Here is a 26,576-nt window from a genome sequence, read left to right on the forward strand (position 1 = left end):
CAGACCGAGTAGAATGGGCCTTAATAGCAGCAGGAGCTGGGAGTCCAGCCTGAGCATAGGCTTGTGCAATTACCATTCTAATCCATCTGCCCAAGGTTTGCTTATTTGCAGGCCAGCCACGCTTGTGAAAACCAAAAAGTACCAAAAGGGTATCTGACCTCCTGACAGAGGCAGTCCTCTCCACGTATATACGGAGAGCCCGTACCACATCCAAAGACTGCTCTTTGGGGGACAAACCAGAAGAGATAAAAGCTGGAACCACAATCTCTTGGTTAAGGTGAAAAGATGACACCACCTTTGGTAAATAACCCGGGTGAGTTCTAAGAACTGCCCGGTCACTGTGAAATATCGGGAAGGGTGGACTACAAGACAAAAGCGCCTAGGTCCGACACCCTCCTAGCAGAGGCGATAGCCAGTTGGAACAGGACCTTGACCGTAAGCCATTTAAGGTCCACTGACTCGAGGTTCAAATGGAGACTCTTGCAGGGCATTCAGGACAACAGACAGATCCCATGGAGCCACAGCAGGGACATAGGGAGGCTGAAAGTAAGAACGTCAGGAATAGATACAATTTTTCTCTGAAACCACACCGACAAGGCAGAAATATGAACCTTGAGGGAGGCCAGACGAAGTCCTAAGTTCAGGCCTTGTTGCAGAAAAGCCATAAGTCTGGAAGTTCTGAATGTGTATGCATCGTAATTCTTAGCAGCACACCATGTGAAGTAAGAATGCCAGACCCTATAATAAATCCACGCAGATCTCGCTTTGCGGGCCTTCAGCATAGTTTGGATAACTGCCTCGGAGAATCCTTTTGCCCTCAGGAGTGATGCTTCAAGAGCCCCGCCGTCAAAGTCAGTCTGGCCAGGTCCGGGTTGACACAAGGGCTCTGAACGAGGATGTCTGGGCGTTGAGGAAGTAGAAGAGGACGCTCTATCGACAGACCCTGCAGGTCTGAGTACCAATGCCTTCTGGGCCACGCTGGAGCGACTAGAAGTAGAATTCCTCCTTCTTGTTTGAACTCTCCGGCGTGCACGTCCTGACGGCTGAGGAAATCTGCTTCCCAGTTGAGGACTCACGGAATGAACACTGCCGATATTGCTGGCAGATGGCGTTCCGCCCAACAAAGGATTTTTGATACTTCCATCATTGCCATGCGGCTTCGAGTGCCTCCTTGACAGATTATGTATGCCACCATGGTGGCGTTGTCTGACCATACATTGAACGGGCCTGTTCTGTATCAGAGGCAAGGCTAGAGACATAGCATTGAACACTGCCTGCAATTCCAGAATGTTTATCGGGAGGAGTATTTCTCCTTGGTCCACCGACCAAGGAAGGAGTGTTGCTCCAACACCACGCCCCAACCCCTCAGATTGGCGTCTGTCGTCAGTAGGACCCAGTTGGGGATCCAGAAGGGATGGCCCCTGCTCAACTGCTGGTCCTGTAGCCACCAGGTCAGCGACAGATGAACCTCCGGAGTTAAGGGGATCATGTAAGACCTGATCCGATGAGGCAGGCCGTCCCATTGGGAAAGAATTAATCTCTGCAGAGGGCGGGAATGAAATTGAGTGTACTCCACCATCTCGAAAGCCGACACCATGAGGCCTAGTACTTGCATCGCTGAGTTTAGTGACACTCTTGAGCGAGAGAGTAAGTATCTGATCCTGTCCTGAGGTTTCAGGACCTTCTCTGAAGACAGAAACAGCCGTTGACTGTGCATGTCCAGAAGTGCCCCCAGGTGCACCATGCTCCGAGCAGGGACCAGCGAGGACTTCTTCCAATTGATTAGCCACCCGTGGGCTTGTAGGAAGATTACCATCAGTTGTAGGTGACTGAGGAGGGGAGTTTGCCAGAATCAGCAAGTCGCCCAGATAAGCCAGAATTCTGACTCCCTGGCGACGGAGATGAGCCGTCATCACGGCCATAACCTTGGTGAAGATCCGAGGAGCCGTTGCCAGTTCAAACGGCAGAGCCTGGAATTGATAGTGGAGGTTGCCGATAGCAAACCGCAGATATTGCTGATGTGATATGGCAATAGGAATATGCAGGCACAGTAAGCATCTTGTATATCCTGGGATACCATATAGTCTCCGGGTTCCATGGCCAGAACAATTGAGCGCAGTGTTTCCATACGGAACTTGGACACTCGAAAACTTGTTCAGAGATTTGAGGATGAGTATAGACCGGAAAGATAGGGTTTCGGGACTAGAAACAGGGTCGAGTAGTATCCTCTGCCTCTCTAGGACAGAGGTACCGGCACTACCACTCCTGTATCCAGGAGGGAACGCACAGCCAGATGTAGAGCTTGCGCCTTCAACGGATCCGAAGGGTTAACAGTTGTGCAGAACTGGCGAGGGGGACGTCTCTTCAAAGAGATGACGTATCCGTGAGAGACAACTTCTCGCACCCATGCGTCTGAAGTGGTCTTTAACCAGACCTGGGTGAATTGCAGAAGTCGGCCTCCCACCCTGGGGTCCCCCAGGGGAAGGCCCACCCCGTTATGCAGCAGGCTTGTCGTATTTAGAAGCAGGCTGATGGGTGGCCCAGGATTGTTTTGCCTTGGGTTTGGTGGTTTTGGGAGCACGAGATTGTCTCGGAAATGCCTGACCTTTTGCTTTCCATTGAGGCCGAAAGGAGCGAAAAGTGGTACCTTTTGCCTTCTGTGCAGAAAGATTAGTATTTGGGAGAAATGCAGTCTTAGTAGCCGCTAAATCAGTCACAATCTCCTTTAAAGGGAGTAAACAACACCAGCGAATAAATCCAGTTAATGTGACTGAGTACACAGTCGAATACACTTGACGGTAAATACTGTAAAGCACGATGTATGGACCCTGACTCTCCTAGTCCCTTAGGGTACAGAATACAGTGATAGATATAGCTGGAATACACTGAAAGTGAAATCCATAGAGCAGATACAGGCACACACAGTCACAGTGACAATGCAGATAATTATTTTAGAAAGACAATAAAATAGTGGCTTTTATTTATTATTCTATTTGGCTATCAGGTGATGAGGGCGTATAACATCAATTAAATTAAATCTGCCCCTGCACAGCAGTGCTTGGTTTCAGCCTTACAGCTGTATTATTTCAAACTTCATGGATTTATGCCAAATCTGTTTACGCAAAGATAGCAGTGCAGGTAAATAAAAATTCAAAGAAAGAAATGTTAGGGCATACCATGATGTTTTCCTCAAATACTGAAGTTATGCCACTTTCATACCAAAATTCTGGGTCCAGGCCGGGTCACTGAACACTGGTTTCAAGCCAGGTCCCAGCGGATTGAAACCCAGTCACACCGAAGGTTGGACACGGGTTATTGCCAGGGCTTCTCCACTGCCGACATTTGGAGGTGGCAGAACAGTAGTGGTAGAAATAGTAGTGACAGTACTGTACCTGGTTAGTCACTGTTACTGCCAACGCCAGTGTCCAGCGGCACCGCACCACACTAGTAATCAGACTCAAAATAAACCAGCTCTGCTGGAAGCTCCCAGCAGAAAGGGCTGCTTGCAGCTGTAGTTTATTTTGAGTCTTTTCACTAGTGCGGTGGCGTCACCGGTAAGAGTGACCCACCAGGTACAGTACTGCCACTACTCTTTGATTCTACCCCCTGGCCCCGGGTGGCACTGTCCCTTCTTTGTCCAGCGTCACTGGCAAATGCCATACTGGCCAAGAGGGTAGATACGCCCCTCATGAAAGGGTTAATGTAGTATAATGTAAACAACATGCTATTTATTTCTTAATATGTATGGATTATTTGTATCCACCAATATTCTGTGTTTAGAACGTGTTTTAGTAATGAATATAAATAGTGTATAGCTGTGTTTTCAGGATAACTATTATTTTGGGGATTCAAGTTATTTAATTTGAGTACTGGTATCTGGTGAGCCACATCTTAAATCATTTTAATAAGCTTCTAATATGATTATGCCATTGATTAAAATCTTCAGGTAACACTTATTGTCACATACACATTTAATCAGTGGCCTGTCTATAATGGGTGCACACAGGCAGCAACGCTGCACAAATCACTGTAAAAAAATGATGTGGCGGACATTTTACTGGTGATGTGCGCATGTGTAGTAGAAAAGTCGCTGTAAAAATGTCCACTATGTCATTTCTCAGCACAATGCCAGTGCCTTGTGCCACCAGCTAAAAAAGAAGGGTCCCGGACAGAGACTGCCCACGGACACCCTCCTCTCAATACGCTTTTGCATTTAATGTTATTAACCATATCAGCATTTTCAGTGTGTCTAGCAATTCAAAGTATTCAATACAGCTTATCAAAATACATTACATAAGACATGCTGGTTGTTGAGACTGCATAGTATGCTTGATAACAGACTGCATTTGCATGCCTCCCAACTTTGGTGCCTCACAAAGAGGGACATCGGCGCGGCATAGCTAAGCTGAGCAGCGAGTGCAGGAGTCTCCCAACAGCCCCCCCCCCCCCCATCCCACACCCCGGGACACTGCGGCCCGAGGGTGAGACAGTCCGAAATAAAAACGTGACTGTCTTGCGATAATCGGGAAAGTTGGGAGGTGTGTATTTGGGGTGTGGTAAGCACAGAAGCCTAGAAGTAGCAGATTGCAGTCCTAAAATAATATTACAAATGTTGCTGCTGTTTAGCACATAACTGCCCTCTGTGCAGTGGTGGGAATCATGTCCTTGGGTAGTGGGCTGGCCATTAAAAGAATAGTCATGTGTGTGTTTTCTGAAAATAAGAGTATTATAATGAGATACATAAAAATAAATATGATTGATGCCTGTTAATGAATGAAAATAGTACTTTTTGTCAGCCTAACGTAAGGATACGCAATCTAAATGGAAATAATTTGGGTTCCTACTAGGTAAGTATACTTACCCTCCCCAATACCCTCCTAACCCTAACTCCCCCCTCCCCGCAACCTAACCTCAACCCCTCTTCCCCGCAGCCTAAACAAACCTCATCCGCAGCCTACCATTATCCCTCCCCGGGATTGCCTAACCCCCCCCCCTCCCCGCCTCCTACCCCTAACCCTCCCCGCTCCCCAGTGTTGCCTAAACCTAACCCTCCCATCACCCCCCAGAGCGGGGCTTACACTGACAATACCCGGCGTTCGGGTATTCAGACGTCTGCATTTCTTCAGGTGATGGAGTACCGGTGTTGGCATTATGGGCGCGTGTCGGGATTCCGACTTCCGGCATCCTGACTGCATCCCAATATAAACACATTGGTTGTTTGACTTTGTACAATGCTAAGGCCCTATTGCCACTGGCATCAAAAACATGTATATATTTATGTTCAGTGCTAATCATTGAATATAGGGGCCGATTCAGACCCTGACGTGCACGTCTGCGCATGCACTTACGCCGATACGCGCATGTGCTAGGTACTAAACTGCGTTCTTTTCAGAACACAGTTTAAGACCTGGAGGGGGGGGGGGGGGGGGCGGGAATGGGGCGTCGATGCTGTGTTTTGTTGGTGTTGATACTCCGTTTTAGGGGTGCGGTCCAGACAACACAGGCATGTCCGGACCGTTTATGGGGCTGGCCGCGGCGGCTGCCTAATGTCACTCGCAACCACTGCAACCCTTAACATGGCAGGTAGCACTTTAAACATGCGAAAAGCTTTGCCGCCGTGCGATGCTCGCGCATGTCTGCGTGGGGGGTAGGGCTGGATCCGGCATGTGGGGCGGACTTGCCCTGTGCTATGCGTCCCCCCTCATGTCAATGAAATTGATCGTAGATGTGCGTTTTCTCGCACATCTGTGATCAGGTCTGAATTAGGCCCATAAACTTAAATATTAGTTTCAAAGACCCCACACATGCTTTCACACTTGGGTGGGAGCTGCGATAGCGTAGCAGTACATTTTGGATGTTGCCTACTCAATATTAGTTCCTCTTGAAGGGTATCTGGTCTCTAGGTCGACCACACTTAGGTCGACAGTCATTAGGTTGACCACTACTCGTTGAAATGCAGTAGTTCGACAGGGTTTCTAGGTCGACATGGTCACTAGGTTGAAGTGTTCTATGTCGACTTGACAAAAGGTCGACATGAGTTTTTGCCAAATTTTTGAACTTTTTCATACTTTACGATCCACGTGAACTACAATTGGGAGCGGTAACCTGTGCTGAGCGCAGTGGTAGCGGAGCAAGGCACCTTGCCTGAAGCATGGCGAGCGGACACAATGCACTAATTGGGTTTCCCGGTCACTCTACGAAGAAAACTATACAAAAAAATAAAAAAAACCTCATGTCGACCTTTTGTCATGTCGACCTTGCTCATGTTGACCTCATGCTTGTGTCAACCTATTTTGAGTGTCGACCAATAGTGGTCGACCTAGCCACTGTCGACCCAAGTGTGGTCGACCCTATGAACCACACCTCTCTTGAAGAGTGCTATATAAAGCATCTTGAGTCCCATTGGAGAAAGAGCACTATATAAATAAAATGATTATTATTACTTGCATTCATTGCAGTGTTCTCCATTGACCCAACCCTTACCCTACCACCCAGCTGCAAGGGCAAGTGCTAGTTACAACTACAGTTGCATTTGGCATACTGTATGAATTACTAATGGGGCCAAATGTAATAAAGTGAGAGTTACAGAAAGTGAGAGATTTGGTAAGGTTTTTCTTTTCTTTTTTTAAAGTGGCAATCATTTACACTGCAAAACCAGGTTGATCTTGCTGTGTAAATGATTGCCACTTTAAAAAAAAAAACTGCAAAACCTTACCAAATCTATTACATTTGGCCCATAGTGTTTATCTAACTCTAACCAGTAAAATTAAATACATATAATGTATGAAACGAAATGTTCTGCTTTCTTCATTGCTTTCATTAATAAAGTGGAAAGGAATGACGTCTGCATTCAGTTGTAGGCCCTCCTAATTCTACAGTGTTGCATAAAATTGAAAATACTATGCAAGCTATACAAAATGTAACTGTGTTGATGAACAGTAGATTGTTAGCTCTTATGAGAAGGACCCTCTCCTGTTGTTTTGTCTACTTGCACATTGTCTTCTGAGTCTCATTTCTCTTACAAGTTCTGTACGACACTTGTCTGTTATATAAAGTGTATTATCCTTTGTTTCTTGATATTCTTTTTTTTGTATATACTGCATTTTGCCTTTTCTTATGCAATGTTCTATTTTTCAACTGTATATTGTTGTAGAATTCGGTGTTGCCATATAATAATATTTAATATTTCTTGTAAAACTGGAAGTAAGCACCCTAAATCCAATATTTGCATTAGGCATGTCATGTACTTTAGTAAATATGAAGGGTACATTTATTTTACAGGTCAAAAGTCTCTATGATTACATTTCAACGTGTGTATACTTTATGACAGAGGTTCTCAAACTCGGTCCTCGGGAGCCCACACAGTGCATGTTTTGCAGGTCTCCTCACAGAATTGCAAGTGAAATAATTAGCTCCACCTGTGGACCTTTTAAAATGTGTCAGTGAGTAATTAATACACCTGTGCACCTGCTGGGTTACCTGCAAAACATGCACTGTGTGGGCTCCCGAGGACAGAGTTTGAGAACCTCTGCTTTATGATGTATGCAGTCAAATGTAGAACAGATAAACTGCGGTTGTTTTACCCAGTCAGTATAAGACTTTAGAGAGTGTGATTAGAAGCAGAATTTGAATATGTACATACAAAATGTAAATAACAGCCATTGTGATGGTATTTCTTGTGGGGTTTGTTTTGTATGCAATAAGATTGCTTTTGTAAAATGACAAAGTAATTCATTTTTCTATGGTTTCCATGGAATAGATATAATATAAACATACTTTCTGTAAGTTTTGTTTATGATGCAAGTTATGCCTGTTTGTTCTGCATCACATATTGTAAAATAATATTTCTCTGACGTCCTAGTGGATGCTGGGAACTCCGTAAGGACCTTGGGGAATAGCGGCTCCGCAGGAGACTGGGCACAACTAAAAGAAAGCTTTTAGACTACCTGGTGTGCACTGGCTCCTCCCACTATGACCCTCCTCCAAGCCTCAGTTAGATTTCTGTGCCCGGCAGAGCTGGATGCACACTAGGGGCTCTCCTGAGCTCCTAGAAAGAAAGTTTATTTTAGGTTTTTTATTTTACAGTGAGACCTGCTGGCTCACTGCATCGAGGGACTAAGGGGAGAAGAAGCGAACCTACCTGCTTGCAGCTAGCTTGGGCTTCTTAGGCTACTGGACACCATTAGCTCCAGAGGGATCGACCGCATGGAACTGGCCTTGGTGTTCATTCCCGGAGCCGCGCCGCCGTCCCCCTTACAGAGCCAGAAATAAGAAGAGGTCCGAAAAAATCGGCGGCAGAAGACATCAGTCTTCACCAAGGTAGCGCACAGCACTGCAGCTGTGCGCCATTGCTCCTCATGCACACTTCACACTCCGGTCACTGAGGGTGCAGGGCGCTGGGGGGGAGGGGGGGCGCCCTGAGCAGCAATAAAAACACCTTGGCTGGCAAATATATCACAATATATAGCCCCAGAGGCTATATATGTGATAAATACCCCTGCCAGAATCCATAAAAAAGCGGGAGAAAAGTCTGCGAAAAAGGGGCGGAGCTATCTCTCTCAGCACACTGGCGCCATTTTCTCTTCACAGTATAGCTGGAAGACAGCTCCCCAGGCTCTCCCCTGTAGTTTGCAGGCTCAAAGGGTTAAAAAGAGAGGGGGGGCACTAAATTTAGGCGCAATATTGTATATACAAGCAGCTATTGGGAAAAATTCACTCAATATAGTGTTAATCCCTAAATTATATAGCGCTCTGGTGTGTGCTGGCATACTCTCTCTCTCTCTGTCTCCCCAAAGGGCTGTGTGGGGTCCTGTCCTCAGTCAGAGCATTCCCTGTGTGTGTGTGCGGTGTGTCGGTACGGCTGTGTCGACACGTTTGATGAGGAGGCTTATGTGATGGCAGAGCAGATGCCGATAAATGTGATGTCGCCCCCTGTGGGGCCAACACCAGAGTGGATGGATAGGTGGAAGGTATAAACCGACAATGTCAACTCCTTACATAAAAGGCTGGATGACGTAACAGCTATGGGACAGCCGGCTTCTCAGCCCGCGCCTGCCCAGGCGTCTCAAAGGCCATCAGGGGCTCAAAAACGCCCGCTCCCTCAGATGGCAGACACAGATGTCGACACGGAGTCTGACTCCAGTGTTGACGAGGTTGAGACATATACACAATCCACTAGGAACATCCGTTACATGATCCCGGCAATAAAAAATGTGTTACACATTTCTGACATTAACCCAAGTACCACTAAAAAAGGGTTTTATGTTTGGGGAGAAAAAGCAGGCAGTGTTTTGTTCCCCCATCAAATGAGTGAATGAAGTGTGAAAAAGCGTGGGTTCCCCCGATAAGAAACTGGTAATTTCTAAAAAGTTACTGATGGCGTACCCTTTCCCGTCAGAGGATAAGTTACGCTGGGAGATATCCCCTAGGGTGGATAAGGCGCTCACACGTTTGTCAAAAAAGGTGGCACTGCCGTCTTAGGATACGGCCACTTTGAAGGTACCTGCTGATAAAAAGCAGGAGGCTATCCTGAAGTCTGTATTTACACACTCAGCGTGGTCTGTAACCCTGTCAAACAGGGATACTATTTTGCGAACATAAGACGTCGTCTTATATATGAGGGATGCACAGAGGGATATTTTGCCGGCTGGCATCCAGAATTAATGCAATGTCCATTCTGTCAGAAGGGTATTAGAGACCCGACACTGGACAGGTGATGCTGACTTTAAAAGGCACATTGAGCCTTATAATGGTGAGGAATTGTTTGGGGATGGTCTCTGGGACCTCGTATCCACAGCAACAGCTGGGAAGAAATTTTTTTACCTCAGGTTTCCTCACAGCCTAAGAAAGCACTGTATTATCAGGTACAGTCCTTTCGGCTTCAGAAAAGCAAGCGGGTCAAAGGCGCTTCCTTTCTGCACAGAGACGAGGGAAGAGGGAAAAAGCTGCACCAGTCAGCCAGTTCCCAGAATCAAAATTCTTCCCCCGCTTCCTCTGAGTCCACCGCATGACGCGGGGGCTCCACAGGCGTAGCCAGGTACGGTGGGGGACCGCCTCAAAAATTTCAGCGATCAGTGGGATCGCTCACAGGTGGATCCCTGGATCCTTCAAGTAGAATCTCAGGGGTACAAGCTGGAATTCGAGGCGTCTCCCCCCCCGCCGTTTCCTCAAATCTGCCTTGCCGACAACTCCCTCAGGCAGGGAGGCTGTGCTAGAGGCAATTCACACCAGCAGGTGATAGTCAAGGTGCCCCTACTTCAACAAGGACGGGGTTACTATTCCACACTGTTTGTGGTACCGAAACCGGACGGTTCGGTGAGACCCATTTTAAATTTGAAATCCTTGAACACATACATAAAAAAATTCAAGTTCAAGATGGAATCGCTCAGGGCGGTTATTGCAAGCCTAGAGGAGGGGGATTACATGGTATCCCTGGACATCAAGGATGCTTACCTACATGTCCCCATTTACCATCCTCACCAGGAGTACCTCAGATTTGGGGTACAGGATTGCCATTACCAATTCCAGACACTGCCGTTTGCACTGTCCACTGCACCGAGGGTCTTTACCAAGGTAATGGCAGAAATGATGATACTCCTTCGAAAAAAGGGAGTTTTAATTATCCCGTACTTGGACGATCTCCTTATAAAGGCAAGGTCCAAGGAGCAGTTGTTGGTCGGAGTAGCACTATCTCGGGAAGTGCTACAACAGCACGGATGGATTCTATACATTCCAAAGTCACAGCTGGTTCCTACCACACGCCTGCTGTTCCTGGGGATGGTTCTGGACACAGAACAGAAAAAAGTGTTTCTCCCGCAGGAGAAAGCCAAGGAGCTGTCATCTCTAATCAGAGACCTCCTGAAACCAAACCAGGTATCGGTGCATCACTGCACACGAGTCCTGGGAAAAATGGTAGCTTCTTACGAAGCAAAATTCCTTTCGGCAGGTTCCATGCAAGAACCTTTCAGTGGGACCTCTTGGACAAGTGGTCGGGATCGCATCTTCAGATGCATCGGCTGATACCCTGGTCCTTGGAGACAGGGTTATCTCTACTGTGGTGGCTGCAGAGTGCTCATCTTCAAGAGGGCCGCAGATTCGGCATACAGGACTGGGTCCTGGTAACCACGGATGCCAGCCTTCGAGGCTGGGGGGCAGTCACACAGGGAAGAAATTTCCAAGGACTTTGGTCAAGTCAGGAGTCGTCCCTACACATAAATATTCTGGAACTGAGGGCCATTTACAATGCCCTAAGTCTGGCAAGGCCTCTGCTTCATAACCAGCCGGTACTGATCCAATCAGACAACATCACGGCAGTCGCCCTTGTAAACCGACAGGGCGGCACAAGAAGCAGGATGGCGATGGCAGAAGCCACAAGGATTCTCCGATGGGCGGAGAATCACGTCTTAGCACTGTCAGCAGTGTTCATTTCGGGAGTGGACAACTGGGAAGCAGACTTCCTCAGCAGACACGACCTACACCCGGGAGACACCTTCATCCAGAAGTCTTCCAACTGTTGGTAAACCGTTGGGAAAGGCCACAGGTGGACATGATGGCGTCCCGCCTAAACAAAAAACTAGATATTGCGCCAGGTCAAGGGACCCTCAGGCAATAGCTGTGGACGCTCTAGTGACACCGTGGGTGTACCAGTCGGTTTATGTATTCCCTCCTCTGCCTCTCATACCAAAGGTACTGAGAATAATAAGAAAACGAGGAGTAAGAACGATACTCGTGGTTCCGGATGGGCCAAGAAGAGCTTGGTACCCAGAACTTCAAGAAATGATATCAGAGGACCCATGGCCTCTACCGCTCAGACAGGATCTGCTACAGCAGGGGCCCTGTCTGTTCCAAGACTTACCGCGGCTGCGTTTGACGGCATGGCGGTTGAATTCCGGATCCTAAAGGAAAAAGGCATTCCGGAGGAAGTCATTCCTACGCTGATAAAAGCCAGGAAAGAAGTAACCGCAAACCATTATCACCGTATTTGGCGAAAATATGTTGCGTGGTGTGAGGCCAGGAAGGCCCCAACAGAGGAATTTCAGCTGGGTCGTTTTCTGCACTTCCTACAGTCAGGAGTGACTATGGGCCTAAACTTGGGTTCCATTAAGGTCCAGATTTTGGCTCTGTCGATTTTCTTCCAGAAAGAACTGGCTTCACTGCCTGGAGTTCAGACATTTGTAAAGGGAGTGCTACATATTCAGCCCCCTTTTGTGTCTCCTGTGGCACCTTGGGATCTCAACGTGGTGTTGAGTTTCCAAAAATCATATTGGTTTGAGCCACTTAAAACTGTGGATTTGAAATATCTCACGTGGAAAGTGGTCATGTTATTGGCCTTGGCTTCGGCCAGGTGTGTGTCAGAATTGGCGGCTTTGTCATGTAAAAGCCCTTATCTGATTTTCCATATGGATAGGGCAGAATTGAGGACTCGTCCCCAGTTTCTCCCTAAGGTGGCATCAGGTTTTCACTTAAACCAACCTATTGTAGTGCCTGCGGCTACTAGGGACTTGGAAGATTCCACGTTACTGGACGTAGTCAGGGCCTTAAAAATTTATATTTCCAGGACGGCTGGAGTCAGGAAAACTGACTCGCTTTTTATCCTGTAGGCACCCAACAAAATAGGTGCTCCTGCTTCTAAGCAGACTATTGCTCGCTGAATTTGTAGCACAATTCAGCTGGAGCATTCTGCGGCTGGATTGCCGCATCCTAAATCAGTAAAAGCCCATTCCACGAGGAAAGTGGGCTCATCTTGGGTGGCTGCCCGAGGGGTCTCGGCTTTATAACTTTGCCGAGCTGCAACTTGGTCAGGGGCAAACACGTTTGCAAAATTCTACAAATTTGATACCCTGGCTGAGGAGGACCTTGAGTTCTCTCATTCGGTGCTGCAGAGTCATCCGCACTCTCCCGCCCGTTTGGGAGCTTTGGTATAATCCCCATGGTCCTTACGGAGTTCCCAGCATCCACTAGGACGTCAGAGAAAATAAGATTTTACTCACCGGTAAATCTATTTCTCGTAGTCCGTAGTGGATGCTGGGCGCCCATCCCAAGTGCGGATTGTCTGCAATACTTGTATGTAGTTATTGCCTAACTAAGGGTTATTGTTGAGCCATCTGTTGAGAGGCTCCGTTATATTTCATACTGTTAACTGGGTATAGTATCACAAGTTATACGGTGTGATTGGTGTGGCTGGTATGAGTCTTACCCGGGATTCAAAATCCTTCCTTATTGTGTCAGCTCTTCCGGGCACAGTATCCTAACTGAGGCTTGGAGGAGGGTCATAGTGGGAGGAGCCAGTGCACACCAGGTAGTCTAAAAGCTTTCTTTTAGTTGTGCCCAGTCTCCTGCGGAGCCGCTATTCCCCATGGTCCTTACGGAGTTCCCAGCATCCACTACGGACTACGAGAAATAGATTTACCGGTGAGTAAAATCTTATTAAATACCTCATATTGTAAAATAACACATGCAACTTATTTTTAGTGTGGGACCATAGGTTGCTAATCAAAACCAATGTTGAGTTTAATATGACAAGGAAAGTCACAATACTCACTAAAAAAATAATAAAGACAAATAAATTGTAAAACCGTGTCATAAAACAGGTATAAAAACAGAAAACAAAAATATGCATTACCCTGCAACTGCAGGTGGGCAGGCTGCAACATGTACATAGGGGCCAATTCAGACCTGGACGCTTCTTCGACAGCAGTTGCAGGCTGAAGGCCGGTGAAGTGCGCACTTTGAGAAGTGATGGCATCTCATTTGTGCGAACGCCTCTGCCTGATTGACAGGCAGAGGCGTTCGTGGAACGGGAGGGGGCGACGCGGCTGCGTTAAAGGGGCGTTGACTCGGGGTTGGGGGGGCATGGTCCGGACAACGTAGGCGTATCCGGACTGTTTGCGGGGCAGGCTGTAGCAGCTGTGTGATGTCACCTGCAGCCGCTGCGACCCAAAACATGGCGGGTAGCCGCCTGCCTTCGCAGCTAGGCTGTGTAGGCAGAGGGCTACTCGAAACATGCAAAAGCAATGCCACCATGCCATGCTTTTGCATGGTCTGGATCTGGCATGCGGGGCAGACTTACCCTGTGCTGGGCGTCCCTCCGGATGTCTACGAATTTGATCGTAGATGTGCCTTTTTTTCCGCACATCTACGATCAGGTCTGAATTACCCCCATACTTCAATAACTGATTGATCCCATTAAGGTGCATACACACTAGGAAATATTTGAAACAATATAGCTCATTTTCATCCTTCTGAGTCATATTGTTTGTTATATAGCCATACGCGCACGCGGAGGGGGAGTTACTGATTATTATTATTTTTTTTTAAAGAGCGGAGCGCAGGGAGAAGGCTGTGTCCGTAAAGAAGCAGTGCTGCTGCTGGCTGAATGTAGGAGGGAAGCTGCAGCGCACATCTCCCCTCAGGCATTTCTACCTCTTCGGAGCTTTGAGTCATATTTGATGGTGATGCTATTGTATGTAATATGTGTGTATCCCCAGTGTGTGTTTATAAGTATGCTGTGTGTACATGCTGTGTGTGTGTTTGTAAGTACGCTGTGTGCATGTATGCTATGTGGTGTTTGAGATTAAAAAATAAATAAAATACATACATATCTATCTATCTATCTATCTATCTATCTATCTATCTATCTATCTATCTATCTATCTATCTATCTATCTATCTATCTATCTATCTATCTATCTATCTATCCTGTGAGTGCCACCTATTTGCTCTATATATGAACAACAGTTTACATGTGATGGCACCCAGGCTGTATTTTTGGCGAAGTGAGTGCTGGATTCCTTGTAAATTATACATATTTTTGGCTATATCCTGATGAAAAGTCAGTTTATGTCTTGAAACATTGATAAGTAAGAATAAATGTCACTGCATGTTCAGAAGTCCATAGAGTGCCGGCTGATCCTTCCAAGCCAGGGGCTCTGACTGTCATGTGAATACCCAAAGGAAGGCAACCTGGCAAAACAGGCATTGTTTATTGAGTGCCCATCTACATGCAAGTGTGTGTGTGTGTGTGTGTGTGTGTGTGTGTGTGTGTATGTATGTATGTATATATGTATATATATATATATATATATATATATGTGTGTGCGCGTGTGTAAACCCCCTTGAAAATCCTGCGTTTGCCCCCGATAGCTCAGTGTGTACACTACAAACAATGAACGCTCCTGCATTGTAGCACATCATGTACAGGCTCAGAGACTCAGTCGCACACTCAGTGTCTAGGGTCATATTTCAAATTAATCATCACAGTCTCCTTGTGTATCCTAGTCACATTGTGTTGTGACAAAGACACATTTCTCTGACGTCCAAGTGGATGCTGGGAACTCCGTAAGGACCATGGGGAATAGCGGGCTCCGAAGGAGGCTGGGCACTCTAGAAAGATTTATGACTACCTGGTGTGCACTGGCTCCTCCCACTATGACCCTCCTCCAAGCCTCAGTTAGATTTTGTGCCCGGCCGAGGTTGGATGCACACTAGGGGCTCTCCTGAGCCTTTAGAAAGAAAGTATAGAAATTAGGTTTTTTATTTTCAGTGAGACCTGCTGGCAACAGGCTCACTGCAGCGAGGGACTAAGGGGAGAAGAAGCGAACCTGCCTGCTTGCAGCCAGCTTGGGCTTCTTAGGCTACTGGACACCATTAGCTCCAGAGGGATCGACCGCAGCCCCAGCCTTGGTGTTCGGTCCCGGAGCCGCGCCGCCGTCCCCCTTACAGAGCCAGAAGCAAGAAGAGGTCCGGAAAATCGGCGGCAGAAGACATCAGTCTTCACCAAGGTAGCGCACAGCACTGCAGCTGTGCGCCATTGCTCCTCACACACACTTCACACTCCGGTCACTGAGGGTGCAGGGCGCTGGGGGGCGGCGCCCTGAGAAGCAATAATAACACCTTGGCTGGCAAAAATACCACAGTATATAGCCCCAGAGGCTATATATGTGGAAAATACCCCTGCCAGAATTTAGGAAAAAGCGGGAGAATAGTCCGCGGAAAAGGGGCGGAGCTATCTCCCTCAGCACACTGGCGCCATTTCTCCTTCACAGATCCGCTGGAAGGAAGCTCCCTGGCTCTCCCCTGCAGTCTACACTACAGAAAAGGGTAAAAAAGAGAGGGGGGGGGGGCACTAAATTTAGGCGCAGTATACTTTTATATAGAAAAAGCAGCTATAGGGGACATAACTCAGTTAGTCCCTGTATTATATAGCGCTCTGGTGTGTGCTGGCATACTCTCACTCTGTCCCCCCAAAGGGCTTTTGTGGGTCCTGTCCTCTGTTGGAGCATTCCCTGTGTGTGTGCGGTGTGTCGGTACGGCTGTGTCGACATGTTTGATGAGGATAATGATGTGGAGACGGAGCAGATGCCTTTAGAAGGGATGTCACCCCCTGCGGGGCAGACACCTGAGTGGTTGAGCTTATGGAAAGAAATGAGTGCACGTATAGACTCCTTACATAATAAATTTGACGACATGCCAAATGTGGGACAGCCGACTTCTCAGCTCGTGCCTGTCCAGGCGTCTCACAGGTCATCAGGGGCTCTAAAACGCCCGCTACCTCAGACCGCAGACCCAGATGTCGACACTGATACTGACACCAGTGTCGACGACGATGAGTCTAACCTGATGCCCACTAAGGCCATTCACTGCATGATTGAGGCAATGAAAGAGGTGTTACACATTTCTGATATAAATACAGGTACCACAAAAAAGGGTATTATGTTTGGGGAGAAAACTACCCGTAGTTTTTCCCCCATCAGATGAATTAAATGAAGTGTGTGAAGAAGCGTGGGCTTTCCCTGATAAAAAATTGGTGATTCCTAAGAAGGTACTAATGGCGTTCCCTTTCCCGCCAGAGGATAGGTCACGTTGGGAAACACCTCCTAAGGTGGATAAAGCGCTCACACGTTTGTCTAAAAAGGTGGCACTACCGTCTCCGGATACGGCCGCCCTCAAGGAACCTGCTGATAGAAAGCAGGAGGCTATCCTGAAGTCTGTATATACACACTCAGGCATTATACTTAGGCCAGCTATTGCGTCAGCATGGATGTGCAGTGCTGCCGCTGCGTGGTCAGATAAACTGTCAGAAAATATTGACAGAGACACGATCCTGCTAACCATAGACCATATCAAAGACTCAGTCTTATATATGAGAGATGCACAGAGGGAAATCTGCCGGCTGGCATCTAAAGTAAGTGCATTGTCCATTTCTGCTAGGAGAGGCTTATGGACTCGCCAGTGGACAGGAGATGCAGATTCTAAAAGGCACATGGAAGTTTTGCCATATAAGGGTGAGGAATTATTTGGGGATGGTCTCTCGGACCTAGTTTCCACAGCAACGTCTGGGAAGTCAGCATTTTTACCCCATGTCCCCTCACAGCCTAAGAAGGCGCCGTTTTATCAGGTTCAGTCCTTTCGGACCCAGAAAAACAAGCGTGGAAAAGGCGGGTCTTTTCTGTCCAGAGGCAGAGGTAGGGGAAAAAGGCTGCAACAAACAGCAGGTTCCCAGGAGCAAAAGTCCTCCCCCGCTTCCTCTTCCAAGTCCGCCGCATGACGGTGGGGCTCCACAGGCGGAGCCAGGTACGGTGGGGGGACGCCTCAAGAATTTCAGCGATCAGTGGGCTCGCTCACAGGTGGATCCCTGGATCCTTCAAATAGTATCTCAGGGGTACAAACTGGAATTCGAGGCGTCTCCACCCCACCGGTTCCTAAAATCTACCTTGCCGATTGCTCCCTCAGACAGGGAGGCGGTGCTAGCGGCAATTCACAAGCTGTATTCCCAGCAGGTGATAATCAAGGTACCCCTACTTCAACAAGGCCGGGGTTACTATTCCACACTATTTGTGGTGCCGAAACCGGACGGTTCGGTGAGACCCATTTTAAATTTGAAATCCTTGAACACATACATAAAAAAATTCAAGTTCAAGATGGAATCGCTCAGGGCGGTTATTGCAAGCCTGGACGAGGGGGATTACATGGTATCCCTGGACATCAAGGATGCTTACTTGCATGTCCCCATTTACCATCCTCACCAGGAGTACCTCAGATTTGTGGTACAGGATTGCCATTACCAATTCCAGACGCTGCCGTTTGGACTGTCCACGGCACCGAGGGTATTTACCAAGGTTATGGCGGAAATGATGATACTCCTTCGAAAAAAGGGAGTTTTAATTATCCCGTACTTGGACGATCTCCTAATAAAGGCGAGGTCCAAGGAACAGTTGTTGGTGGGAGTAGCACTATCTCAGGAAGTGCTGCACCAGCACGGCTGGATTCTGAATATCCCAAAGTCACAGCTGGTTCCGACGACACGGCTACTGTTCCTGGGTATGATTCTGGATACAGTCCAGAAAAAAGTGTTTCTCCCGGAGGAGAAAGCCAGGGAGTTGTCATCTCTAGTCAGAGACCTCCTGAAACCAAAACAGGTATCGGTGCATCACTGCACGCGGGTCCTGGGAAAGATGGTAGCTTCTTACGAAGCAATTCCCTTCGGCAGGTTCCATGCCAGAATCTTTCAGTGGGACCTGTTGGACCAATGGTCCGGATCGCATCTTCAGATGCATCGCTTAATAACCCTGTCTCCAAGAACCAGGGTGTCTCTACTGTGGTGGCTGCAGAGTGCCCATCTTCTAGAGGGCCGCAGATTCGGCATACAGGACTGGGTCCTGGTGACCACGGATGCCAGCCTTCGAGGCTGGGGGGCAGTCACACAGGGAAGAAATTTCCAAGGACTATGGTCGAGTCAGGAGACTTCCCTTCACATAAATATTCTGGAACTAAGGGCCATTTACAATGCCCTAAGTCAGGCAAAATCCCTGCTCCTACACCAGCCGGTGCTGATCCAGTCAGACAACATCACGGCAGTCGCCCATGTAAATCGACAGGGAGGCACAAGAAGCAGGATGGCGATGGCAGAAGCCACAAGATTTCTCCGATGGGCGGAGAATCATGTTCTAGCACTGTCAGCAGTGTTCATTCCGGGAGTGGACAACTGGGAAGCAGACTTCCTCAGCAGACACGACCTCCACCCGGGAGAGTGGGGACTTCATCCAGAAGTTTTCCAGATGCTGGTAAACCGTTGGGAAAAACCACAGGTGGACATAATGGCATCCCGCCTCAACAAAAAGTTGAAAAGATATTGCGCCAGGTCAAGGGACCTCAGGCTACTAGGGATTTGGAGGACTCCAAGTTACTGGACGTTGTCAGGGCCCTGAAAATATATGTTTCCAGGACGGCTGGAGTCAGAAAATCTGACTCGCTGTTTATCCTGTATGCACCCAACAAGCTGGGTGCTCCTGCTTCTAAGCAGACTATTGCTCGTTGGATTTGTAGTACAATTCAGCTTGCACATTCTGTGGCAGGCCTGCAACAGCCAAAATCTGTAAATGCCCATTCCACAAGGAAGGTGGGCTCATCTTGGGCGGCTGCCCGAGGGGTCTCGGCTTTACAACTTTGCCGAGCAGCTACTTGGTCAGGGGCAAACACGTTTGCAAAATTCTACAAATTTGATACCCTGGCTGAGGAGGACCTTGAGTTCTCTCATTCGGTGCTGCAGAGTCATCCGCACTCTCCCGCCCGTTTGGGAGCTTTGGTATAATCCCCATGGTCCTTACGGAGTTCCCAGCATCCACTAGGACGTCAGAGAAAATAAGAATTTACTCACCGGTAATTCTATTTCTCGTAGTCCGTAGTGGATGCTGGGCGCCCATCCCAAGTGCGGATTGTCTGCAATACTTGTACATAGTTATTGCTAACTAAAGGGTTATTGTTGAGCCATCTGTTGAGAGGCTCAGTTGTTTTCATACTGTCAAACTGGATATAGTATCACGAGTTGTACGGTGTGATTGGTGTGGCTGGTATGAGTCTTACCCGGGATTCAAAATCCTTCCTTATTATGTCAGCTCGTCCGGGCACAGTGTCCTAACTGAGGCTTGGAGGAGGGTCATAGTGGGAGGAGCCAGTGCACACCAGGTAGTCATAAATCTTTCTAGAGTGCCCAGCCTCCTTCGAAGCCCGCTATTCCCCATGGTCCTTACGGAGTTCCCAGCATCCACTACGGACTACGAGAAATAGAATTACCGGTGAGTAAATTCTTATTTTTCTGCAGAAAAAGACTCCCCATGCTAGAAAATTCTCACGTGACATAGTGTGCCAAGATGTGCTGTTTGGCATGACTACAGCAAAGATGTATGAGGACACATCTGTATAGGACCAGTAACATAAAATTCAGAAAATCTGCCCTGTGGAAAATTAGATTTGCTATACAGCGTTGGGTATTAATTGTGACAAAGTGTTATGGGTTTTTATATATATATATATATATATATATATATATATATATACAGGTTGAATATCCCTTATCCAAAATGCTTGGGACCAGAGGTATTTTGGATATCGGCTTTTTCCGTATTTTGGAATAATTGCATACCATAGTGAGATATCATGGCGATGGTACCCAAGTCTAAGCACAGAATGCATTTATGTACAGATTATACACACAGCCTGTGTATTAAACAACGTTTTTGTGCATTGAGCCACCAGAAAACAAAGATTTCACTATCTCACTCAAAAAATGCAGTTTTTCGAAATAATCCATATTTTGGAATATTTGGATATTGGATACTCTTGCTATTCCCAGTATTATACTCCCCATCCTGCCCACTTCACTAAGAGGACCAACCTGTCTTCTGAGATTCCAAGGGGCTCCCCAGTAATTCCTAAAAACTGGGAAAATAGGTGAGAATGACCGATTGATTTTATTTTGTTTGTCAAGTGTGGTGTAGACTGCAAGAAGAAATAAACTGTTTACAACTAGGCCTACATTGACGATAACTTGTGTAAAATAAGAATTTACTTACCGATAATTCTATTTCTCGGAGTCCGTAGTGGATGCTGGGGTTCCTGAAAGGACCATGGGGAATAGCGGCTCCGCAGGAGACAGGGCACAAAAAAGTAAAGCTTTAGGATCAGGTGGTGTGCACTGGCTCCTCCCCCTATGACCCTCCTCCAAGCCTCAGTTAGGTACTGTGCCCGGACGAGCGTACACAATAAGGAAGGATTTATGAATCCCGGGTAAGACTCATACCAGCCACACCAATCACACTGTACAACCTGTGATCTGAACCCAGTTAACAGTATGATAACAGCGGAGCCTCTGAAAGGATGGCTCACAACAATAATAACCCGATTTTTGTAACTATGTACAAGTAATGCAGATAATCCGCACTTGGGATGGGCGCCCAGCATCCACTACGGACTCCGAGAAATAGAATTATCGGTAAGTAAATTCTTATTTTCTCTATCGTCCTAGTGGATGCTGGGGTTCCTGAAAGGACCATGGGGATTATACCAAAGCTCCCAAACGGGCGGGAGAGTGCGGATGACTCTGCAGCACCGAATGAGAGAACTCCAGGTCCTCCTTAGCCAGGGTATCAAATTTGTAGGATTTTACAAACGTGTTTGCCCCTGACTAAATAGCCGCTCGGCAAAGTTGTAAAGCCGAGACCCCTCGGGCAGCCGCCCAAGATGAGCCCACCTTCCTTGTGGAATGGGCATTTACATATTTTGGCTGTGGCAGGCCTGCCACAGAATGTGCAAGCTGAATTGTATTACACATCCAACTAGCAAAAGTCTGCTTAAAAGCAAGAGCACCCAGTTTGTTGGGTGCATACAGGATAACAGCAAGTCAGTTTTCCTGACTCCAGCCGTCCTGGAACCTATATTTTCAGGGCCCTGACCACATCTAGCAACTTGGAGTCCTCCAAGTCCCTAGTAGGCGCAAGACACCCCAATAAGCTGGTTCAGGTGAAACACTGACACCACCTTAGGGAGAGAACTGGGGACGAGTCCGCAGCTCTGCCCTGTCCGAATGGACAAACAGATATGGGCTTTTTTGAGAAAAAAACCACCAATTTGACACTCTCCTGGTCCAGGCCAGGTCCAAGAGCATGTTCACTTTTCATGTGAGATGCTTCAAATCCACAGATTTGACTGGTTTTAAACCAATGTGTTTTGAGGAATCCCAGAACTACGTTGAGATCCCACAGTGCCACTGGAGGCACAAAAGGGGGTTGTATATGCAATACTCCCTTGACAAACTTCTGGACTTCAGGAACTGAAGCCAATTCTTTCTGGAAGAAAAATCGACAGGGCCGAAATTTGAACCTTAATGGACCCCAATTTGAGGCCCATAGACACTCCTGTTTGCAAGAAATGCAGGAATCGACCGAGTTGAAATTTCTTCGTGGGGCCTTCCTGGCCTCACACCACGCAACATATTTTCGCCACATGTGGTGATAATGTTGTGCGGTCACCTCCTCCTTTCTGGCTTTGACCAGGGTAGGAATGACCTCTTCCTGAATGCCTTTTCCCTTAGGATCCGGCGTTCCACCGCCATGCCGTCAAACGCAGCTGCGGTAAGTCTTGGAACAGACATGGTACTTGCTGAAACAAGTCCCTTCTTAGCGGCAGAGGCCATAAGTCCTCTGTGAGCATCTCTTGAAGTTCCGGGTACCAAGTCCTTCTTGGCCAATCCGGAGCCATGAGTATAGTTCTTACTCCTCTACGTCTTATAATTCTCAGTACCTTAGGTATGAAAAGCAGAGGATGGAACACATACACCGACTGGTACACCCACGGTGTTACCAGAACGTCCACAGCTATTGCCTGAGGGTCTCTTAACCTGGCGCAATACCTGTCCCGTTTTTTGTTCAGACGGGACGCCATCATGTCCACCTTTGGTAATTCCCAACGGTTTACAATTATGTGGAAAACTTCCCCATGAAGTTCCCACTCTGCCGGGTGGAGGTCGTGCCTACTGAGGAAGTCTGCTTCCCAGTTTCCATTCCCGGAATGAAACACTGCTGACAGTGCTATCACATGATTTTCCGCCCAGCGAAAAGTCCTTGCAGTTTTTGCCACTGCCCTCCTGCTTCTTGTGCCGCCCTGTCTATTTACGTGGGCGACTGCCGTGATGTTTTATCCCACTGGATCAATACCGGCTGACCTTGAAGCAGAGGTCTTGCTAAGCTTAGAGCATTATAATTTTACCCTTAGCTATATTTATGTGGAGAAAAATCTCCAGACTTGATCACACTCCCTGGAAATGTTTTCCTTGTGTGACTGCTCCCCAGCCTCTCGGGCTGGCCTCCGTGGTCACCAACATCCAAAACTGAATGCCGAATCTGCGGCCCTCTAGAAGATGAGCACTCTGTAACCACCACAGGAGAGACACCCTTGTCCTTGGATATAGGGTTATCCGCTGATGCATCTGAAGATGCGATCCGGACCATTTGTCCAGCAGATCCCACTGAAAAGTTCTTGCATGAAATCTGCCGACTGGAATTGCTTCGAAGGAAGTCACCATTTTTTTTTACCATGGCCCTTGTGCAATGATGCACTGATTTTAGGAGGTTCCTGACTAGCTCGGATAACTCCCTGGCTTTCTCTTCCGGGAGAAACACCTTTTTCTGGGCTGTGTCCAGAATCATCCCTAAGCACAGGAGACTTGTTGTCGGGATCAGCTGCGATTTTGGAATATTTAGAATCCACCCCTGCTGTTGTAACAGTATCCGAGATAGTGCTACTCCGACCTCCAACTGTTCCCTGGACTTTGCCCTTATCAGGAGATCGTCCAAGTAAGGGATAATTAAGACGCCTTTTCTTCGAAGAAGAACCATCATTTCGGCCATTACCTTGGTAAAGACCCGGGGTGCCGTAGACAATCCAATCGGCAGCGTCTGAAACTGATAGTGACAGTTCTGTACCACGAACCTGAGGTACCCTTAGTGATAAGAGCAAATTTGGGACATGGAGGTAAGCATCCCTGATGTCTCGGGACACCAGATAGTCCCCTTCTTCCCGGTTCGTTATCACTGCTCTGAGTGACTCCATCTTGATTTGAACCTTTGTAAGTGTTCAAATTTTTTTAGATTTAGAATAGGTCTCACCTAGCCTTCTGGCTTCAGTACCACAATATAGTGTGGAATAATACCCCTTTTCTTGTTGTAGGAGGGGTAATTTAATTATCACCTGCTGGGAATACAGCTCGTGAATTTTTTCCCATACTGCCTCCTTGTCGGAGGGAGACCTTGGTAAAGCAGACTTCAGGAGCCTGCGCAGGGGAAACGTCTCGACATTCCAAACTGTACCCCTGGGATACTACTTGTAGGATCCAGGGGTCCTGTACGGTCTCAGCGTCATTCTGAGAGCTTGTCAGAAGCGGTGGAACGCTTCTGTTCCTGGGAATGGGCTGCCTGCTGCAGTCTTCTTCCCTTTCCTCTATCCCTGGGCAGATATGACTCTTATAGGGACGGAAGGACTGAAGCTGAAAAGACGGTGTCTTTTTCTGCAGAGATGTGACTTAGGGTAAAAACGGTGGATTTTCCAGCAGTTGCCGTGGCCACCAGGTCCGATGGACCGACCCCAAATAACTCCTCTTCCTTTATACGGCAATACACCTTTGTGCCGTTTGGAATCTGCATCACCTGACCACTGTCGTGTCCATAAACATCTTCTGGCAGATATGGACATCGCACTTACTCTTGATGCCAGAGTGCAAATATCCCTCTGTGCATCTCGCATATATAGAAATACATCCTTTAAATGCTCTATAGTCAATAAAATACTGTCCCTGTCAAGGGTATCAATATTTTTAGTCAGGGAATCCGACCAAGCCACCCCAGCTCTGCACATCCAGGCTGAGGCGATCGCTGGTCGCAGTATAACACCAGTATGTGTGTATATACTTTTTATGATATTTTTCCAGCCTCCTGTCAGCTGGCTCCTTGAGGACGGCCCTATCTATAGACGGTACCGCCACTTGTTCTGATAAGCGTGTGAGCGCCTTATCCACCCTAAGGGGTGTTTCCCAACGCGCCCTAACTTCTGGCGGGAAAGGGTATACCGCCCATATTTTCTATCGGGGGGAACCCACGCATCATCACACACTTCATTTAATTTATCTGATTCAGGAAAAACTACGGTAGTTTTTTCACATCCCACATAATACCCTCTTTTGTGGTACTTGTAGTATCAGAAATATGTAACACCTCCTTCATTGCCCTTAACGTGTGGCCCTAATAAGGAATACGTTTGTTTATTCACCGTCGACACTGGATTCAGTGTCCCTGTCTGTGTCTGTGTCGACCGACTAAAGTAAACGGGCGTTTTAAAACCCCTGACGGTGTTTTTGAGACGTCTGGACCGGTACTAATTGTTTGTCGGCCGTCTCATGTCGTCAACCGACCTTGGCGCGTGTTGACATTATCACGTAATTCCCTAAATAAGCCATCCATTCCGGTGTCGACTCCCTAGAGAGTGACATCACCATTACAGGCAATTGCTCCGCCTCCTCACCAACATCGTCCTCATACATGTCGACACACACGTACCGACACACAGCACACACACAGGGAATGCTCTGATAGAGGACAGGACCTACTAGCCCTTTGGAGAGACAGAGGGAGAGTTTGCCAGCACACACCAAAAACGCTATAATTATATAGGGACAACCTTATATAAGTGTTTTCCCTTATAGCATCTTTTTTATATATTTCTAACGCCAAATTAGTGCCCCCCCTCTCTGTTTTAACCCTGTTTCTGTAGTGCAGTGCAGGGGAGAGCCTGGGAGCCTTCCCTCCAGCCTTTCTGTGAGGGAAAATGGCGCTGAGGAGATAGGCCCCGCCCCTTTTTCGGCGGCCTCGTCTCCCGCTCTTAACGGATTCTGGCAGGGGTTAAATATCTCCATATAGCCCCCGGAGGCTATATGTGAGGTATTTTTAGCCAAAAAAGGTTTTCATTTGCCTCCCAGGGCGCCCCCCTCCCAGCGCCCTGCACCCTCAGTGACTGCCGTGTGAAGTGTGCTGAGAGGAAAATGGCGCACAGCTGCAGTGCTGTGCGCTACCTTAAGAAGACTGAGGAGTCTTCTGCCGCCGAATCTGGACCTCTTCTCGTTTCAGCATCTGCAAGGGGGCCGGCGGCGAGGCTCCGGTGACCATCCAGGCTGTACCTGTGATCGTCCCTCTGGAGCTAATGTCCAGTAGCCAAAGAAGCCAATCCATCCTGCACGCAGGTGAGTTCACTTCTTCTCCCCTAAGTCCCTCGTTGCAGTGATCCTGTTGCCAGCAGGACTCACTGTAAAATAAAAAACCTAAGCTAAACTTTTCTAAGCAGCTCAGGAGAGCCACCTAGATTGCACCCTTCTCGGCCGGGCACAAAAATCTAACTGAGGCTTGGAGGAGGGTCATAGGGGGAGGAGCCAGTGCACACCACCTGATCCTAAAGCTTTACTTTTCTCTATCGTCCTAAGTGGATGCTGGGGTTCCTGAAAGGACCATGGGGAATAGCGGCTCCGCAGGAGACAGGGCACAAAAGTAAAGCTTTTACAGGTCAGGTGGTGTGTACTGGCTCCTCCCCCTATGACCCTCCTCCAGACTCCAGTTAGATTTTTGTGCCCGGCCGAGAAGGGTGCAATTCTAGGTGGCTCTCATAAAGAGCTGCTTAGAGAGTTTAGCTTAGGTTTTTTATTTTACAGTGATTCCTGCTGGCAACAGGATCACTGCAACGAGGGACAGAGGGGAGAAGAA

At 47.7% G+C, this 26,576-nt stretch overlaps 1 protein-coding gene across 4 annotated transcripts in view; it reads left to right on the forward strand.

Moving 5' to 3' along the window:
* The window catches only part of NME7 (NME/NM23 family member 7), a 522,975-nt gene that overhangs the window by 120,962 nt on the left and 375,437 nt on the right, over positions 1–26,576 (forward strand). For 3 of the 4 annotated variants that reach the window (XM_063955652.1, XM_063955653.1, XM_063955654.1), the window contains one exon: positions 14,319–14,450. The exons of the other annotated variant lie outside the window; for it this stretch is intronic. In XM_063955652.1, coding sequence (XP_063811722.1) covers positions 14,319–14,450 — 132 coding nt within the window. The remainder of the gene's footprint in view (positions 1–14,318; positions 14,451–26,576) is intronic. 4 annotated transcript variants of the gene reach the window in all.

The sequence above is a fragment of the Pseudophryne corroboree genome, chromosome 2, assembly GCF_028390025.1.
Source record: "Pseudophryne corroboree isolate aPseCor3 chromosome 2, aPseCor3.hap2, whole genome shotgun sequence".
Lineage (NCBI taxonomy): Eukaryota > Metazoa > Chordata > Amphibia > Anura > Myobatrachidae > Pseudophryne > Pseudophryne corroboree.